Raw genomic sequence first — 21,548 nt, 5'->3', positions numbered from 1 at the left:
ATCACCCTCAGTGAGCAATCCGAGAGAAAATTGGATAACCAATTACAAATAACAGTTGGCAAACCATAAGATGGAAGTTTGTTTAAAAGACCTTTATGCCAAACATAATCGAAAGCCTTTGAGATGTCAAGAGCAACTGCTTGTGTTTCACTGAACTTTTTCATTGAATTTTTTCATAAATGGGTAAAATAAGCCAGAATATCACCAGTGGATCGACACTGACGATCGTTGATCAGATGGAAGATTTCTAGGTAGTTTAAGAGTTGGTGGTTAATTGATTTCTCCATTATTTAGAAAGAGTAGAAATAATTGCAATGGGACGATAACTGGAAGGGTGGGATTTGTCACCCTTTTTTAGGAACTGGCTGGATATGAGCAAATTTCCAAGCAGAACCTTTGGAATAAGAAAGTGAAAAAAGGCGGCAAAGAACAGGAGTAAGTTAAAGAGCACAGGTTTTGAGAACAAGTGGAGAAATACCATCAGGATATGGAGCTTTCTTAGCATCAAGATTCATCAAAATCTTTCTGATGTCCTTCTGACGGAAAATCACAGGATTGAATGGAGCATGTTGAGAATGGTGGGAGGTGTTTTACCAATATCATTAATACATGAGTTGGAAGAAAAATGGGATGCTAGCAGGTCAGCTTTATCCTTGGCCGAAGTGACAAAAGAACCATCTGGTTTTGACAGAGGTGGGAGCAGAGATGGGCAAAAGTTGCAGCCAATAGCTTTGGCAAGAGACCAGAATGCTCAGCTACCATTAGGGAAAGAAGCAAGTTTTCTACTCTTAGTCTGTTCAAACTCTAGTTTGGACTGATTAATAACTGCTTTACAATTGTTGCGAGCTTTGGTGTAGGCAGAAAATGAAACTGAAGAATTAGAAACAAGCCAATTACGATATGCAACATTCTTCTCTTGAACAGCCTTAGCACATTTATTGGAAAACCAAGGTTTAGATAAAGGACGAGATTTTAAAGTGGAGTGTGGAATAAAGGATTCTATTCCTACAAGAATAATTTCACTTACACGATATGAGCAAACGTTGACATCAGAAGTTTTGAAACAGTAATCCGACCAAGGAAAAGAAGAAAAGAAATCTCACAGGTCATTCCATTTTGCATTCTTGTAATGCCAAACAATATGAGGTTGGGAATAGCCATGAGATAAAGGCTCCATTGGAGAAGAGACGATAACCAAGTTGTGATCTGAGGTGCCTAAAGGAACACTCACTTCGACTATGTACCTAGAAGGGTTGTTTGTGAGAAAAAGATCAAGTGTGTTGGCTGTATGGTTAGGATTATCCGGTATTCTTGTAGGTAAATGAACAATCTGTGCATGATCATTAGTAATTGCAAAAGCCTCAGCATCTCGTCCAACTGGGTCGGTGTGACTAGAAAACAGAAGCCAGCTGGAGTTGTAAACATTAAAATCACCAAGGAAAATTACCCCACGGTTAGGAAAGTTGGACTGGAGAAAGTCAAATTGCAAAGAGCTCCAAGTTATTAGTGGAGATGGGTGAACGGTAGAGAGATTTTAAGCCAGAGAAGATCGAAAAGAGGAGATTCCAAATTACCAAGTCTCTGACACGGAATATCGAAACAGACGTATGCACAAGTACCACCTTTGAGGTGAAAGGAATCATACAGCGAATAATTTTGGCAACTGAGATGAGCAGTAGTTGAATCAACCGATAACTGAGATCCTGTCAGAAAAAGTACATGGGGTTTGGCAGACTGCAAGTGGAAATGGAATCGTTGAGATTAGAATTGAGACCATGTATATTTGTGAAATGAACTAGGAAGTGTTTGGGAGGTTTAGATCTTTTTGCAGATAAGGTTACTCTATTAGTTTGACAATTCATGGTGTAATCAACAGTAAGAAAAAGTGGGGCGGGGCATGCTGTATAAAGTAATGAAATTTTTGGATGTGGTGTACACATGGTAAGAATATATCCAGATCCTTGACATAACGTGGCCTCGACAATGCCCCCGCATACACACTACTCGGACTCCTTCCAGTTTATTGGTGAAGCCAACATATCATTGGGAATAGAACTTACAAAAAGAAAAGAAGAGAAAAAAAAAAAAAAAAAAAAAAAAACATGGATTTTCAGTGTATATAACATGATGAATCAGAAAGTAGAATATGCATGCATCATCAAGAAATGGGATGCTGCAACTCCATTGCCCATCATTGCTCAAATCATTATTGTAGAATCACCAACTGTTTCCAATGAACAGAAAGCAAAGAGTGCAAAATTAAAAAATTACCCAGTTAATACCAGTCATCTAACAGTTGACCATTCAGTGAACTTTGTGATCCTGCAATAGAAATTTTATACAGAACTTTTGGAAATGTTTAAAATTCTATTTCAAAAAAATGAACAGAGCCATTGCTGAAATGCTTTCTAGCCACATTCACAAATTTTTATGGAGGAAACAATGTGGCTACACTTTTTATGACTCTTTCTTGGTCATTGCTGAGGAGCAATATCCAGTTGATTGGAAGATTGTTTGTAAGTTTTACTTTGATTTCTGAATGATTTTTGATTTTTAATTTATACATTTTAACTTTATGTGGTTAATTTTAACTTTAAAGGTTAATAAAAAACCTTTATTAACAACATCTGTTGTCATTAACAGGCTCATTATTCATCATTTTCTGTGTTTGTCTATTGTTAATTTGGATCCAGTTTCTTTTTACATTCAAACTATATGAATAAATTGGAAGATTTAAATTTTTGTGGCAATGGTCAGACAACAACCCTAGGGGCTCACATCTGGTGAGTATGGGCTTGGCACATCCAGGGTCCTGAGCTGGATATCATCATTCTTCTCTTTCTTGATGATTCCTTTCTACTTCTCTCTCAGGGTAACCCGGGAATTTTTTTTCTTTTTTTGGCTGGTGCAGCATAAGCCTCAGGCTTCCTAGCACCATATGGCTAATAATAATAATGATAAACTGCAGCAAGTTTCATCTTTTTTCATTTAAAGCAATGCATATAAGGGACTGAACTTTTTCATTAAAGCCTAATATTTTTTGTCTCCTTGGAAATGGCTGTCCACCTGGCCAGTCAGAGAACAACAATGTGTCTTTAAATGTTTAACACCACAAGGAAGAGATTCGCTGCTTTGCTTTCTCCCCAATCAAAATTACGTGACATTCCCTCTACTGAACACAAATGTAAAGATTCCTGGTAAAGTAAATAATGATTATATTTTTCTGCGTATTTTAATTTTCCATGAATTCTAAATATTTATATGTATTTAAATTTTCACATTCAATTGACCCACTATTTAAGTTACCCAGGTTAAGGGTTAAAGGTTAAGCTTAAAGGTTCAGGTTTCCTCAATGTTTAGAGCAATGTCAGAAAAATGGTCATTATCACATGGGCAGTAAAAACCAATATAATAATATAATATAATTATAACCAAATAATAACCAAGTAAAAACCAAATAATAATATAATATAATTATATTGCTATAACATAATAAAAAGGATTTAGGAGTTATGATGAAGTTGGACAAAGTTTTCCATGGTGTGTAGACAGCGGGCAAGGAAGACCAATGGTGTCCTATTGATGATCTGTCGAACATTTGTAATTATTTTCTGTGTTGCTCTTTGCAACACAGAAAGTAATTACAAATAATGATAACACTGCATTTGTAATACCACTCACCTGGCCAGCTCTCCTCGATTCCCTTTGACTCGACAGGTGGATGGTAAAAATCAACCTATTATCAAACAATATGCGAGTTACTCAACGTTGGTTAGTATGAATTTTGTTTATACTCTGGCATGACCACCAGGTCAGTAGAGTTTACAATAAATCATCAATACGAATGTTAATCATATTTAGCAGTCACAGGTTTGAACCCTAGTCCACTCAAAGAGTGCGTGCTACTACATTCTTTCTCCTGACCACTCAGATACATCAAGCTTTTGCCTGACAGCAATAATGTCAATTTTGGTGGGAAAATGGATGCCGCCAGCTATTTTTTTCTGTATTCTATGTACACTTTTCTCAGACTTGTCTGATACTCAAAGTCACAAAACAGATTATTCTCCTAATTTATAAGGGGTGTTTGAAAAGTTCAAAGTCTGAGTATGAAAGATTTATTTAAAGAGTCTGGTAATATATTATTTTTCAACTTAGTCCCCTCAGGGGTCAACACACTTTTGCCACTGATGCTGCAATGTGTTGATTTCAGCTGCAAGGAAAGTTTTCTCTTGGGCCTCCAGGAATCCAGTTTTTTCAAACTAGGAAATGTCTGATGGTGCTAGATCTGGTGAATATAGGGGATTGTTTAAGATTTCAAGCCACACTTACACAGTGCAGCCATGGCAATGCCAGAGTTGTGAGCAAGTGCATTGTCCTGGTGGAAAAGGCTCCTTTGCTGAGTTTTTCATCGACATTTGTCTTTGATGTTTTCACACAATTGCCTCACAAAATATTTGCGTAATATGCACTGTGATTGTCTGGCCTTTCTAAAGGTAATCCACTAGCAACTAGCAACACTCCATTATTATCTCAAAAAACCACACCTTGCCAGCAGAGGGAATCGACTTGACTTTCTTTAGAGGGGTTGTTGTTGTTTTGGTTTTTAGGAGCATTAGCAACTAAGGCATATTGCTCCGGGATATGCGGTGGTCATTCCCTGACCTTTCCGCATCCTCCGTATTTGGTGGTGACGGGCTCAAACCCCAGTCTAATCAAGAAGCGTGTGCTACGCACTGCTGCTCCTTCCCACCTGGCTACAGAGGCAAAAGCTTTAGAGGGGAAGAAGAGCTGCATTTTCACTGTTTGGACTGCTCCTTTGTCTCTGGCTGAAAGTGATGGACCCATGTCTCATCCATGGTCACAAACCTTGCAAGGAAATTTGCTGGATCTGTCTGAAAATTATGCAAACACAATGCAATTCACTTAACAACTCTTGTGCATTTCTGATCTGCTGTCAACGATTCTGGGGCCCATTGTGTTGACACCTTTTTCACAGCAAGAACCTGTGTTATTATGTGGCACACGTGTTCAGACAAAAACCCAAAGGCGCCTCCGTAGCCAGGTGGGAAGGAGCAGCAGTGCGTAGCACACGCTTCTTGATTAGACCGGGGTTCGAGCCCGTCACCACCAAATACGGAGGATGCGGAAAGGTCAGGGAATGACCACCGCATATCCCGGAGCAATATGGCCTTAGCTGCTAATGCACCTAAAAACCAAATAACAAACAAACAAACAAACAAAAACCCAAGACGGTGGCAATGTACCGAACTGTCACTCATCGATCATTCATCACCAGATCATGCACACTATCAACTTCTGGAGTGATGGGCACTGCAGGCCTTCCACAGCATGGATCATCTTGCAGGCTCTCCTACCTTCATTTAAATTCTGCTACCCACTTCTTAATCACAGAATAGAAAGGGGCATTCTTCTCAATGTTGTAACTTTATCCCCATGAACTGCCTTTGGCATTAGTTCCTTTTTTCCCAAATATTGGATGACTACATGCATGGTAGCTGATTTTATCCATCTTTTCTCATTCACACAAGTTTGTTGACTTCAGGATCTGTGATTAAAGAAAGACATTATTGAAACTGCACGAAACCTGGTGGGTTACTATTTGATGTATTATACATTAAGTATAGAAATTTTTAACACTCTACCACTACCCTTTCATACTCAGGTCATGAACTTTTCAAATGCCTCTCTTAAAAATCAAAACACAACTTACAAACATGAAAAATATATTTAGAACAAATAACATTTGTTCTAAATATGTTTTTAGAGCAAGCCATTAGCTCACAAAAAACAAAAATATGCCCATTATTATAGTCAATATCGAAATTTGTGCAAAAATTTGGTCAGAACACTTGTCTGATACATACATCCATACATATATAAACTAAAATATGCCAGTAGCATGGCAAACCAGTAGAGCGAAAGTAAAAATAAAACATACATAATGAAACTAAACAAAGTGGGGAGAAGGTAATCAAGATAAAGGGAATTGAGAAGGAATGCTCCTAAAGTAATTTAGAAAGGCCAAAATACCAAACCAAGTAACAAAAATATTTTAGATAAGCTAATTAAATAAAATTTAGTGGAACTCCCCCGATGGCACCAGGTCCAAATTATGTGAAATATTACTAATAATAATAACATTTACAATTTATATATATATAGGCAGGCTGCTAAATACTTTTATTGCATTAATGAAATATGTGCAGTTTTAATAAAATTGACAACCTTCTACAAGCATTCTAAGTTCTACAAAATTTTTCTTTCAATGAATATTTCTCCTTTTCAGCTGGCTGAATACTCTATTTAGTTTCTTAACCTTAATACTGTAAATGAGATTTAACAAATTTCATAGGTAAAATTAGTCATAACTTTGACTAATTTTACCTATGAAATTTTGTTCATTTTCAGAACAAAAATCACCCATGTATGTGAAAACTTTTAATTTCCTATAATAAGAATTTGCATATTCTTTCACTGCTTCCATTAGCTGAGATGTAGCCTTTCCATATTCCTTTGCAATCTTTCTGACTCACTGACTTCTGCAATGTGCCCACAAATAGTAAAAAAAATTCATACTGCAACAAACCCTTCATCACTACTAATAAGCCATATTTTAGTTTTTCTTCTATAATTCTGTTAGTGTTGGATTTCTAATTTTGTTGTTGAGTGATGATGGGTATTCTGACTGAAGGCCCAAAGCACTGGAATTTACAAAAGCTACATGCAGTGGTTTCCCAATGCCTTCTGAGCATGTATGTATCAATCTGTAGTTGCATGTGTTTGGGGTCGGTATTTTTCCAGTCTGTGGGGAGGAAAATGCCCTGGAATAACTCATGTTGGAAAGCCCTGCACTCTATTTGAAGATCAGCTAACTTAAACTTGAGCAAAAAGGCTATCAGAACTTACTCTGGTCTAAGACACTTAAATTAAGCTCCTTCCAAACATAAGTGCTATAATAACATGGATCGGTTGCTGAATAACCATTTTAAAACTATGGTTTGGAACATGTTCTGCATTTAACTACATTATAGTGGTTCCAGTATCATGTGTACTCATGTACATTTGCTTGTCTCAGATTCAAGCAATGGTGTGTTTTACCAATTATTTTTAATTTCAGTGTATGAGTACAGTATTGGGCTGGCTGTGGTCCTGGGATAATGTGTGTGGGCATTAGCAAGCACATTATTAGCTGCTGTGGTAGTGGTGACTGTACAGAGTAAAAATGGAAATTATTTATGTATTTATTTATTATTATAGTATTTTCAGTGGTCCTAACAATGTTTAATTTTTTTATTTTAATATAAATCTAACTTTCTTCCTGAAAAACTTAAATTTATATACTATTTGTTTTACTACAAATGGGAAGTTCACTGTTCTATAACATACTGTCCATGACTAATCTGAACTCCAGTTAACTAGGATCTCCTCGGTTTTCTACTGTAGTACTTTGAGCATTCTTTTTACCTACTCTTCATTCTTGCAACCTGTTGTTCACTCGCTTAACACAAAATGCTTTTTATTGTTCCAAATTTTCCTGTATCATTGGCACATGATCCTTGAATGACCGCAGGACATATATTGTTGGTTTTTAAGTTAAATAACGTGCAACTCTGGCATATTACATTACTCACTTCAGGGAAGACTTACATCAGTATATTTAAATGCTAGTATAATAAAAACAGTTTCCTTTATATAGCATATATTGTAACATTCTTTTAACTAGCTGGATTCTACTTTATAACAAACCAGGGAAAAAAAAAATCACCTTCTCATAAGTTTCTCTTAAAGTGTGCTCTTGTTCCTGCAATTGGCTATTTTGTTGCAGTAACTCATCCAAACGCCGTTGCATAGAAACCATCCGATTATTGCGATCTATAAGTATAAAAAAATAATAATAAATAAATAAAAAAGGAAGAAAGTATTCTGGATAAATCTGGATTCAATAGTTTACATTTCAGAATTAATTATCATTAACTCTTGAAGGGGTATAATTCCTAAATAAATCTTTACTGTTTGGATATGGGAAATAATAAACAAACAACAATGCCTTTGAGAGCAAGAAATATACCAGAGGTTTACAATTATTACTAAAGCACAAACATTCATAGAGAAGATAACAGGATGTAGTATGGAGAAGATATGATATGTGTGGCAAGAAAGTTCCTAGACTGATGCATTAAAAAGAACACAAAGTGAAGGAGCTCAAAAATGGTTTTATTTTTATTCCAAGTAATCACCACCTGTTTGAATACAATTATTACACCATTCTAGAAGTTTCTGAAAAGAGTCAGCGAAGACTTCCAAAGAGATGATGTTCAATTCAGTGGCTATGCTTTTCTTTATGTCCAAAACATGCTGAAATCTCTTTCTTTTGAGGACAGTTTTCACCTTGGGAAAGAGGAAGAAATCCACCAGTGCTAGAGTGGGAAAGTAGTGTGGAAGTTTGATTTGTACAATGCCAAGTTTTGCTGGAAATGTCTTCACAAGTGCAGAATGGGTGGAGTCATTGTCATGCAACAAGACTGGCTTCCTTTCTCTCAAAATTGTGGTCTCACCAGGAAATGCACTTCAGTCGTCTTTGAGGCAAATGAATGTAGAATGCATCATTGACGCTCTCCCCTCTAGGTACAAATTCCTCGTGAATAACACCCTTTTGTCAAAAAACGTGATCAGCAATGTCTGATCCTGTACTTCTGTAAACAAAATTTTTGGGCGTTGGTGATGATTATCCACAGTGTTCTGATGCTTCGTCTCAAAAATAAAGGCATTTTATGTAATAACGAACAGGGTTATACAGCAATATTTATATACAGATAATTTCTGTTAAAATGAGATATTCATGAATTCACTAACATAGGCTCTTCAAATTCAACCCAAATTATAAGAAAATTGTAGATGAAATACAGTTCATGCTAATGTAGTCTATACCCTCCCCTATGCAGATGAAGGGATGTCTAGCTAGCTAAACAGAGTTAGCTAGTTAGATCACAGGATCCATGCAGAAGCAGTAAAATTTAGTTCCTGTAGCTCTTATCCTTCGCCGACCGGGCTAGCCGAGTGGGTAAAGTACCTGCCCGGCAACCCAAAGGTCGCGGGTTCGATTCCCGTCTCGGGCTTGGATCAAAGTACTGCAAAAACCTTGGGAGGTGCAATATGGCCACAGAAGCCGATGCGCCAACAACTACCAAATGAAAAAAAAAAAAAAAAAAATCTCTTATCCTTAATAAATTAATGCAGATCAGCATCAAGACTGTTCAGAAAGCAACATGCAACATTTTAGCATGTTTTTGAAGAGCAAGGTAGGAAAGGCTCTCAGCAAAGCAATGAAAAAGGCCAGCTCCACACATCCTATATATTGGGAGGACTGATTGATCCTTCTGGCATTTTTGTCACAGTGGTTTGCCCCATATGAAGGTTGGTCAGTAAGTTGTGCATAGTTCTAAAACAGCACAACCTTGATATACAGTACCTGGTTATACCAGTTTTGAATAACAGACGAGTGAATGCCCTCCAAGGATATTAAAAGTGCAGTTTATGGCAGCATATTGACCTCACAAATTTCACAACAGACATTAGCAAAAGCAACCTCTATATCTCACAGAGTGGAACCAGCTACTTCAATTGTTTTCAAAGTGTAGACCATGAGCAACTGTATTCTCTTCTATGGTATATTCTCTCAATTAGACAGATTTTTACAAAAAAAACACAGCTTTCTGAGAGTAATTAAGATGTTCGGTTTCTTCCCCATCTCACCTCAATTAGAAATGTGATAAAATACATCTATAAAACATTAATTGCATTTGGGGAAACTAAATAGGAAAAATGGAAACCAGCTACCATATTTGTCAGCTGAAATATATTCAGTTATAATTTTTTACAACAGCAGGTGACATTCTTTTCAAGAATGAAATCATATTTCAAATGGCAAAAAATGCTAATGGCATAATGAAAAGTGTGCATGAAATGAACAGTTTGTATAATTTTTATCAGTTGCTACTACTAGATGCAATTGGTATTTTCCATAATTATACTGCATGATTGTAAAATTCACTTGTCTTTTTTATAACCTTTATTTACTGATCTGTATTACAGTCTTTTCTATAGAAATTATATCTGAGATGTTTTTTGCTTACATGATGATTTCGAAGAATACCTTAGTCATATAACTCAATGGGTATATATGTTTGGACAAAACAAAGTTTTTTTCTTTTACACCCTTGCATATGAGCACTCAGCTACAGTGGTTGTTAGATTATGTGGCTGAGTTGTTCCTTATATTCTATTTATGTACTATACTGTAAATTGGATTTATTGTAAGCATGTCTCATTGGAAGCATGGGATTTGTTATAAGAAATGAATTTTGAAATTTTATTTTTTAAGTATATGAAGCACTGTTGTTTAATAATTTTTATTTTAAAGTGAACCATTATTAAAAAAAAAAAAAAAAAAAACTATAGTAATGGTTCATTTTTCATTTAAAACATTTAAACCATTTTGTCTGCTGACAACAAAACAGTAAACTATAGGGAAGGAGGAAAGACACATGCTAAGTGAAATTTGCTCATATAAAAACGCTTGCTTAAATAGGTCATTTTGTTAAAAAATTTGGAGGAGGGGAATTATTTTTTGGCTACAACATGCTTTTCTTACAATGTGGTTGCTTCTACTACATAGTTATATTACCCCCCCCCCCCCAGCCATCCACATTATATCAAGGTTACAGTGTATTTTCTAAAATACTGGAAGTTTAAATTCTGTTTGTATAGCATTTTGTTTGTTGAACATTTAAGGGTCTGAACTTTTGGTCCTTCATCACCCAGATCATAGAAAGCTCAATAGGATCCAAGCAAAATGAAACAAATGGCTACTGCTGCTCATACTTCCTCAGGCAGTTTTTCTTTTCACTAAGTGCAACAAGGACACACAGTCAATAGAGAATACCATGTTTCATTTTCAGGAAATTCTTGAGATCTGTACTACAAAAGAAACAACTAGACCAAATAAAGCAAAGTCCATGGATTCTGTATAGCAGTGCATCCTGTCACATGAGGCTTGTATGGTGACTGAGTTTTTGCAAGAATACGACTGGGAGATTTTACCCCACCATGTCTGCAGTCCCAATTTTAATCCCCCAGACCGAGGAGCTCTTGGGAGGGAGAGCAATCCCCCCATCCCCCCCCCCCTTGGCATTCCAGAGCAAAACAACACAATCCCCAACGTTTAGCAAAGTAAAGGTGCTTAAGTTAGAGGTGGGAGCTAATCTTCAGATTTCCAACCTATAAGTGATGAAAGGACAGAGCCAACAATATATCATTTCTCTTGTCAGAACAAGATTGCAGACAAAATGAATGTAAAGTTTCATCACAACCAGAATATTCTCAGACAGGATGCCTCCAAAAGAAAGTGGAAAATGAGTTGAAAATGAGCCCCAAATTCTTGCAATATTGTGAAACAGAGATTAAGGATTAAAATGAATGAATTACACTACTGGATGCGACTGGGTTTAGGGAATGTACTCTGCCAGCTGAACAAGGTGAAGACTAAATTTTGAAGTGATGGTTTAACCTTTCATACTGGGAAATCTGTTTGATGAGCTTCAGGTCCTTTGCACAGCTCAAGAGCTCTTCTTTCCCACGCAGAACTGTATTGAAAGGAGTTCCAGAAATAATTCTCTTTGAGTGGTACTCCAACCTTAACCTGCTGACTAAGTTTGAGCTTCAGTTTTGTAGTCACTTGTCTTTCTGGAGAGCAGTGCATTTAAAAAATATAGGTCATTTCCTCCAATATGGAAATGTTTTTTACAGAGATATAAAAGGACACAAATGTTAACAGAATCAAAAGCTGCTTTGTACCCAAGTTAAAGCAAGCACAGAGTTGGCTACAAAGGTAGAAGGAATTCTTTTTGTGATAGCAAGTAGATTAGTAACTGTTGATTTATTTATTTTTATCCTATAATGAATTAGAAATTGGTGAGACAAAAATGCACTCACTGTAAAAGCTAGCAGCAGAGGTATTTCAAATATCCCGAGAAAAAAGGACTTGGAATAGCTGGTAATGGAAGTAGAAGTCAGAGTGGCAATTCTGGGGATAGAGTGCACAACATAAGAAATCCATCCATGAGGAAAATAATTTTGCTCAATTAACAGCACAGAATATGTTGCAACAGTTTTGCAGAATATGAGTTCAGTGACTTGAACTGACTTGGCAGTAGTTGAATCTTGTGATCTACATCAGATATTCAACTGGAATGGCTGATGCAGATTAGCATTAGCATAGACACATGATGCCAAGAAAGAACAAGCTTATATAGCACCAGCCAAAAAAAAAAAAAAAAAAAAAAAACCACCCTTATTTTATCCATCCACTCGCTCCAAATGTTTGTCAAGTTCTGCCTTGAATCTATTTAAGCTATCAACTTCTACAACGACAGATGGAAGCTTGTTCCAGCAATCAACCACCCGCTGGCTAAAGGCAAACCTCCGCACATCTATCCTACAACCATCTTTCCTCAATTTGAATTTATGCCCTCTCAGGTGATTATTCTGAACAAGAGGAAGAATCCTATCAGCACTGAGTATGCTCAAACCATTCAAGGCTTTATACACCTTAATCAGATCACCTCACAGGTGCCTAGTCTCCAGACACTGTAATTTGCAAAATTTAAGCCTTTCTTTGTAAGAGCAACACTTTGTTCCATTCACTAATCTTGCTGTCCTTCTCTGTACTCGTTCCAACAGCTCTACATCCTTCTTAAAATGAGGTCTCCAGACCTGTATACAGTACTCAAGGTGTGGCCTGACCATTGCCTTATACAAGGGGATAATCACCTCCTTATCCCTGCTAGAAAAATTCCTGTATATCATTGACAAGACACCATGAGCTACTCTTGCAGACCGTCTGCACTGTTCAGAAAACTTCATATCTGCCTGCACAATTACCCCCAGGTCCTTTTCATTCTCTACCACTGTCAGTGTGGTACCACAGAGTTGATACGTTACTCTGGGATTACTACTTCCCATATGTAGTACCTTACATTTGTCAATGTTAAACTTCATTTGCCACATCTCAGCCCATCTGCTCAACTTTTCTAGATCCTGTTGCAGCAATGTACTGTCATTAGTGTCATTAACAATCCTGCCAACCTTTGTATCGTCTGCAAACTTGGACATTAAGCCTGACATTATACCATCATCAATATCATTTATAAATACAGAAAACAACAATGGACCCAACACTGAACCCTGAGGGACTCCACTAATAACATTAGTCCACGAAGAGCAGTGTCCATTGATTACCACTCTCTGTCTTCTCCCACTCAACCATCCCTTTATCCACAGCAGCAATTTGCCTCCAATGCCACACTGCTCCAATTTGTGCAGCAGTCTTCCATGTGCAACAGTATCAAAGGCTTTTCTAAGATCCAAATGTTTGATTTCAAAGTTATCCTTTGTGACTACATCATAGTATCCAATCAAATTAGTCAGACAAGACTTCCCCTTAACAAACCCATGCTGTGTCCGAGCTATAACTGAAGTCTTGTCTAGATGATTCTGCAATGCTTCTTTAACCAGTGCCTCATTTAATTTCCCTGGAACAGAAGTTAAACTAACAGGTCTCTAATTACCTGTGTCTCCCTTTGATCCTCCTTTGTGGATTGGGGTCACATTTGCACATCTTCAGTCCATGGGTACCTCCCCTGAGTCCAGGGAAGCTCTCATAATTATGGCTAAGGGTTTGCTAACTTCCTTTGCCACCTCCTTTAATATAACTGGATAGATTCCATCCACCCCAGGTGCTTTTCTTGTGTTTATCTTCAACAATTTCTCCTCCACTTTACTTTCAGTTATTACAAGATTATCTAGCTTACTGCCAGAGTTGAATACACTTCTGGCATTCCCATCCCTGAATAACTCCTCATGTGTGAATGTCGATGCAAAATATTCATTCAGTTTGTTAGCTACCTGAGCAGGATCATCAACAGTTAAACCATCGATATCAAGTGGACCAATCTGATTCATCCCCTTCCTTCTAGAGTTTACATAAGTAAAGAACTCTTTGCTGTTTTTCTTTGCATCCTTTGCCAAAGATTTCTCGTAATCTGCCTTTTCTTGCCTAACCTCCTTGGTGACTTGGTTACAGACCAGCTTATATCTATCATAGGCTTCTGTGTCACATGTCTAATTAGTTCATCTGACATCCATTTAGGCCTAAATCTTGAACAACAAGAGGTCTGAGCAGTCTGGCCTTCTGGGAATATAGAACTCATTCTAGCTGCAAAGTGGAGTTTATTCTGGAAATCTGTTTGAACTAATAAGTAAATATCTGTGAATGTACCAGTCAGTGAATATGAACATTTTTGCCACTGTGAGTAGTGTGCTGTTCCAGTGCTGTAAATGGTGACATGTTTAACGAAGGCAGTATTCAGACATATATAGCAAAAGTTCTTCATTTTCTACACCTTTCTGGCTTGATACTGTAATGCTTTGTCATGATATGAAATTCAACATCATCATCAGAGATGACAAAAGCATTAATTGATTTTTAATTGGTCACAGATGGTCAGTTGTAGTTGCACAGCTGTTAGAGATGGACTGCTTGTGGTCTTGCGGTAATATAAATGGGAGGGTACACACATTGAGTTCAAGCCCATATCCTGCCACAAAAAATGCACTTATACTGTTGCAATAAAAACTTACAATGAAGTTGTAAACTCTTCTGGACATGATGGCCATACCAGGTATAAACAGAAATTTATTAATCTGCAAGCATTTGGCAAAACTATAGCAAAACCACAAGTAATCAGAAAGCGGTCCCAGAACTGATTCTTGAGGAATGACTTCCAGTTGTAACCTAATCTGAGGAGTAACCATTAATCATGACACTCTGTAGTTACATTGTGATTCATCTAAGGATCTCACCTGTTATCCCAGTTCTCTTGTGTAGGAGTAAGTCAAATGCTTTGTTAAGGTACAAGTAAACAATGTCAGAATCCAATTAAACAATCCTATGTCCAACTCATGAGTGATTCTTTCAAAATAGCTAACCAGCTTATTTCTTTACAAAACCATGCTGTGTTTCCTTCAGAATACCATTTCTATCTAGATGCCCTTGTATTCCATTCTTAATCACTGCCTCCATGACTTTCCCTACCAGTAAAGTCAGACTTGCCAATCTATGAATTCAGTTACAAGAGCAAAGTCTCACCCTGCTCTTATAACTGCATTCATAGATTGGGAATACAATGCAGTTGTTCAATCTGTTATCCCTTTGTCTTCCACTGTAATTTTAGAGTCCAATAATGACCCCATAATTAATCTTAATGGTCAATGTACTCTTTTGCTGGCTTCCTGAAAATTACTGAGTATATGCCATCAATCCCAAGGACCTTACTTTCTCAAAAGTTTTTTTAATAAAAAAATCTATAATTTCACTATCACTAATTTCATACTACTTGGCTTCACTAGCACAGTTCCTCCTTTCTGTGATGGGTCTTGCATATGTAGATGAATGTAAAGCACTTGTTCAATTCACTGACATCCGCTGGATTATCTACATATCCATTACATAATATTCTGATCTGATTTGTTCTTTTCTTCTTTGTATTCACACATGCAAAAAACTCCTTGTCCTTAGCCAGTGATTTCTCATAATCAATCTTCACCAGCCTAACTCTGTGGTACTATTACAGGTCAACTTACAGCCACTGTAGGCTTTTGTACTTTTAATTACACTAACTCTCCTGTGCCATCTCTTTTCTGTTCTATTAAACTGGCCAGCTCAACACTTACCCACCTCAGCCAGCTGCTCTGGGATAAAAAGTAAGTATTAATTTGACCAATAACAGATAAACACAATATGTAACTGTTGTAGCTGAGCGGTCAGGCACAAAGGTACATAAGTACACTTGCTTTGAGTGATAGTTCAAGCCTGCGTGATTACTAGTAAAATACAGTGGGTTTTTTTGTTTTTTTTTTTTTGTATTTTCTCTATTTTGTGAACTCCTATGTGGTCGTTGTTGTTGTTGTTGTTATTTGGTTTTTAGGAACATTAGCAACTAAGGCCATATTGCTCCGGGAATATGCGGTGGTCATTCCTTGACCTTTCCGCAACCTCCGTATTTGGTGGTGACGGGCTCGATCCCCGGTCTAATCAAGAAGCGTGTGCTACGCACTGCTGCTCCTTCCCACCTGGCTACAGAGGCGCCCCTATGTGGTTGTCCTGGAATATAAACAGAAAATTTATTTGTTTATTTATGTATAACACATGACTTCCTTAACCAGAATTTCCCCCGAACCTTTCAGTGATCCTGCAAAGACCCTTGTATTACTTTTGTTCAAATGTATTTCATCTCCAAAAATAGGTTCCTCTACCTACAAGTGCAAGCAAGCCATGCTGAAAAAATTTCCCCTCAAAAGCCTTGAGTTAATTAATCTACAAAGCTATAAGTATACATAATTCCTCATATTGTGCCTAGGCAGAACTGTAAACACACATTCTGACCTAACTCATGACATTTTTTTCAGCAGTCCTATATTTATAGAATAAATCAGCTTGTATGAAATTAATGTGGTTAGTTTTCACATGAATAATAATGCGCTCCTTAATCTCCCCCCAAAATTTATAACCTGTTGGTAACACTCGAATTTTAATTCCCAGCAGTTATATCTTAATTGTAGTCCACCCTTATTAAAAAATGTTCCTTGTTTTCCTGACAACAGAATCCCGCAATAAAACTATATCTGTTTGAAATAAAGTAGTCTGCACTTTATCATTCTCTCTTGATGCCTGAATTTGGAATGTATCACCTGGCAAATCACCAGTTCTTGAATGCTTACCAAGTTTTATGTTTCTAGGAAATCCCCTTGGCAATTCAATTTCATCCAGTAATGTACCAAGTTTTAGCATTAGATAGGTACATTAATTTCATATGGCAAATTATGGACACTCCCTTCAGTCACGAGTTCATACCCAGTGACGAAGCATTTGAAGTGGATTTTATAGCAACCATTATTAATGGTAAGAATTATGGTATAGTTTAGGACTAAAGCCTCAGGCTACGTAAATAGTTTAACTAACGTACAAGTTAGTGCATTTGCATCATTTCTGTACATAGCCAACTACATAAGTAGTTATAAATTGGCATCATTAGGTGCCTCCGTAGCCAGGTGGGCAGGAGCAGCAGTGCGTAGCACATGCTTCTTGATTAGACTGGGGGTTCGAGCCCGTGACCACTAAATATGGAGGATGCGGAAAGGTCAGGGAATGACCACCGCATATACCCGAAGCAATATGGCCTTAGTTGCTAATGCTCCTAAAAACCAAATAACAAACAAACAAAAACAATTGGCATCATTAAGTATATCTCATATTGTGAATTACCTTCACAATGAGTTGCCATGGTATTGCACTACCTCAAATAAGTAATGCTTTACCATAGGAGAAGACTATTGTTACTTATTCTCAGTGGATACCATCACCTATATGGCACCGTTTCGGAGCTTATTGGCTCCTCATCAGTGGGTGGGCAGGTACCCTGGTGTTGCAATGATGAGGCTTTAGCCCTAAACTATACCGTAATCTAAATTACTCCACACCATCAGGCATCTCTCATATTGTGGATTTATTCTTCGCAACTGGGTTGTTATCATTGCAACACCAGGGTACCTGACCACTCACTGATGAGTGAGTCAGTAAGCTCCGAAAGGATGCTGTATGGATGATGGTATCTGCTGAGAATAAGTAACAATAGTCTTCTCCTATGGTGAAGTGCTACTTATTTGAGGTAATGCAATACCATGGCAACTCGTTGTGAAGGTATTCACAATATGAGATATACTTAATGATGCCAATTTATAACTACTTATGTAGTTGGCTATGTACAGTAATGATGTAAATAAACTAACTTGTTTTACAAGAAGCACGTACAGTCAGTCCTCGTATAACACGTGTTTACACTACACGAATTCGATCATACACGATTTATCAATAGGGGAGCGATGTCGTATATAACACGAAGCGAATTCGCTTATGCACAATTCGCCTAAATAAAATAAACTAATAAGCTAAAATAATGGTAAGAATTTAACTTGCAATTTTACAGTAATGAAATTAACAAAAATTGCAGATTTTAAGCAGATAACAAAAATTAATATATTACTGTAACTTAAGAAACTAAACTTTACAAGGTACCAAAAAGAAAGTAACTTACAAGTATCAACTTTACAAATGTAAGAATTAGATTTACAAAATACGACATAAATTATATTGGAAAAAAAAAAAAAAAAATCAGATATCAAATAAAAAAATCAGAAACTCACAGTGTTCCTCATGTGGCGTAAGAAATACTATGAGCAGGCCACTGATGACTGATGAAAAATTTACTGGTCTTACAGATCATTCTCTCTTTTATGCCACATGAATGGCAGGGCCCACGTGCAGTGATAGTATAGGCTAACTGTGTCATCTTGGATTCTTATCGGTGTACAATAATGGGATTCTTATCGGTGTACAATAATACCCAATAACTCTGAAGTATTTAAACACTGTTGCAGATCAGGTAGCACCTATTAATGTTTTTATCATTCCTATTGATGATGATGAAGATGGTAGATCTTTTAGCACAACAAAGCATTGCCCCATCTAGCTAGAAATATGTGGAGTTTGTTTTAAGGAAATTTGAAAAACTTCATCCTTGTTGCTATAGCAGCCTTATGAGATCGTAATCCGACTGAATATTTATGGAATGAAGCTGAAAAAAGCGGCTGTCTGAAGTATGAATTTGACACCACAATAATACAATTATAAGGTATTTTAGGTAGCTCAGCAGATTGTGTTTTAGATGGTATTTTATCACATATGAAATGGCTAGGTGTTCATATTTCAACAATAAATAAGCAATGTATAAGTATGAATTCTTTGTGAACAGCACAGCACTACCTACAAACTGATGGAAGCAGAGATTAGCTTAGACACTTAAAAATGCAAATTAAATTTTTGTTTTAAAATATATATTAAAATTTATATTTTTGCATGTACTTATTGTATTACAAACATAACTGTAAATAAACTTTTTTTAAATTTAAAATAATAACCTTAAATAATTTCTTTAGTCAAATTCTGCTGTTAAGTGCATTTATTAACCAATTCCTGTCATTAAACTGTCTTAAAATAATAATATATAGCTATTAACACTAGGTAATACTCAGATCTCCACTAATCAAACTGCTCAGATCATGTCAGTGAAATTATTCTTGTAGGGATGAAATTCTTTATTCCACACTCCATCTTAAAATAAATAAATGTGTTAAGCTTGTTCAAGATAAGAATATTGCATATCGCAATTGGCTTGTACCCAAATATCTTGGTTCATTTTCTGCCTATAGCAGACCATGTAACAATTGTAAAGCAGTTATTAATCAGTCCAAACTAGATTTCGAACAGGATATGAGTAATACAGTCAGTCCTCGTATAGCACGATAGTTGTGTTACTAGAAACCCTCGTGCAATGCAAAATCGTGCAATATAAACAGACCCTATAGGAAAAATATGGTTAGGTGCTGACCACCCAAGATTGACACATTTATAACCAAAACATTACCAAACAAAATAAATAATCATAATAAAATACGTAAGTATTTTATTACAACTATTATGTAATAAAATATTGCTAATGCTTTTGCTTCTATCGTAAGCAAACTTGTTCTTTGTTTGATTTTCTACCCAAACAGATGACAGCCGTTCCATCTCTTCCAATTCTTTGTGTCTTGATCTAATGGATTTTAATTACACTTTGAGTTGTTCCTGCTATGAAAGTTGTTTTTATTTTCTCTGCATTTTTTCTAATTCTTGGCATTGCCTCATTTAGGCCTGTAGCACGTGCAATATCACGTGGTCACGTGGTGCAATATCACGTGGTCACGTGGCCAAAATCACACTGGCCTCTGGCCCACTGGGGTGGGCCAGAGGCCAGTGTGATTTTGGCCATAAATGCTAGTATGAGGCCACTACAAATTTTCCCAGGTAAGAATTTTTTTACCCAGTCCACCTCTATTTATTGATATTGCTTTTTTTTCTTTCTGAATCTGTAGTATCTTCACCAGGACACTTCCTTTTTACTCATTTTTAAGGAATAAAGCACCATTACAAAATGAGGAGGCACGTTTGATACACATAAACAAAGCTGCACGTGTGTAGCAACTGAATAAACAACACCGTAAAGGCAGAGACACTATTAATATCTCACTACTCACATTTTACTACAGCACATTTCTGGGGGTTATTGCCATAAAACAATAAAAACAATTTTCAGTTGCGTTTCTGCTAATGGAATCTGTTATAAACTGGTAGTAAATTCGATCTAATTGCATTTGCGATAATACCAATAGCTGGAATTGTGTGGGTTTTTATGTTATTATGGTGAAATGTGTTTCCCCTTCACTGATATAAAAAACATAAATACATTTTCTGAATCTTCTCTTCATTCCTATCGTGTTGCATTCAGTTGGGGTGATTCCACGTTCGACTGTAATTTCTTGTAAACACAAAGGCGAATCGTGCATAAGTGAATTCGCTTCGTGTTATATACGGCATCGCTCCCCTATTGATAAATCGTGTATGATCGAATTCGTGTAGTGTAAACACGTGTTATACGAGGACTGACTGTACGTGCTTCTTGTAAAAATGGTAGTTAAGCAAACTGGTCTCTTGCCAAGGCTATTGGCTGCAAGATCTGCAATCTATTCCTAAATAGAACTAAATCTAGTTCTATTGCAACCTCAGCCAAAAAGATAAAGCTGATCTGCTAGCATCCCACTTTTCTTCTAACTCATGTATTGATGATCATGGTAAACCATTTCAGTACACTCCATTCAATGCCTCCTGTGGTCTTCTGTCAAAAGGATGCCAGAAGGGTTAAGAAAGCTCCAGGTCCTGATGGTATTTCTCCACTTGTTCTCAAAACCTGTGCTCCTGAGCTCACTCCTGTTTTGTGTGCTTTTTTTTACTTTCATATTCCAAAGTATTTTCCCTTCTGCTTGGAAATTTGCTCATATTCAGTCAGTTCCTAAAAAGGGTGACAAATTCCTCCCATCCAATTTCACCCTGCTGCACTTACTTCTACTCTTGCTAAGTAATGGAAACATGAATTAACCACCAACTCTTCAGCTATCTAGAAACCTTCCATCCGATCAATAATCGCCAGTATGGATTCCACCAGTTTGATCAACTGACAACATACTGACCTATCTATGGACTATTTCAATGTAAAAGTTTGGCAAAACTCAAGCAGTTTGCTCTTGACATTTCAAAGGCTTTCAGTCTTGTTTAGCATAAGAGTCTTCTAAATAAGCTTACATCTTATGGTTTGCCAATTGTTTTCTGTAATTAAGTATCCAGTTCTCTCTCTGACTGCTCACTGCAAGTGATGGTAAACGGCTCTCTGTCTTCTAACTTCTCCACTATTGCTGATGTTCCACAAGGTTCAGTTCTTTCTCCCACTCTATTTCTCTTGTATATTAATGACCTT

General features: G+C 36.8%; 1 protein-coding gene across 1 annotated transcript in view; it reads right to left on the bottom strand.

The window, feature by feature from the left end:
• Positions 1–21,548, bottom strand: part of LOC150075263 (PHD finger protein 14-like) — a 313,155-nt gene that overhangs the window by 34,380 nt on the left and 257,227 nt on the right. Inside the window, exon 17 of the mRNA XM_090388420.1 lies at positions 7,790–7,896. Within this exon, the coding sequence (XP_090244546.1) occupies positions 7,790–7,896 (107 nt within the window). The remainder of the gene's footprint in view (positions 1–7,789; positions 7,897–21,548) is intronic.

This window comes from Mastigoproctus giganteus, chromosome 14 (assembly GCF_048544385.1).
Source record: "Mastigoproctus giganteus isolate SK-2022 chromosome 14, ASM4854438v1, whole genome shotgun sequence".
Lineage (NCBI taxonomy): Eukaryota > Metazoa > Arthropoda > Arachnida > Uropygi > Thelyphonidae > Mastigoproctus > Mastigoproctus giganteus.
The sequence above is the reverse complement of the archived record's forward strand: the minus strand, read 5'-3'. Positions and strand labels throughout refer to the sequence as shown.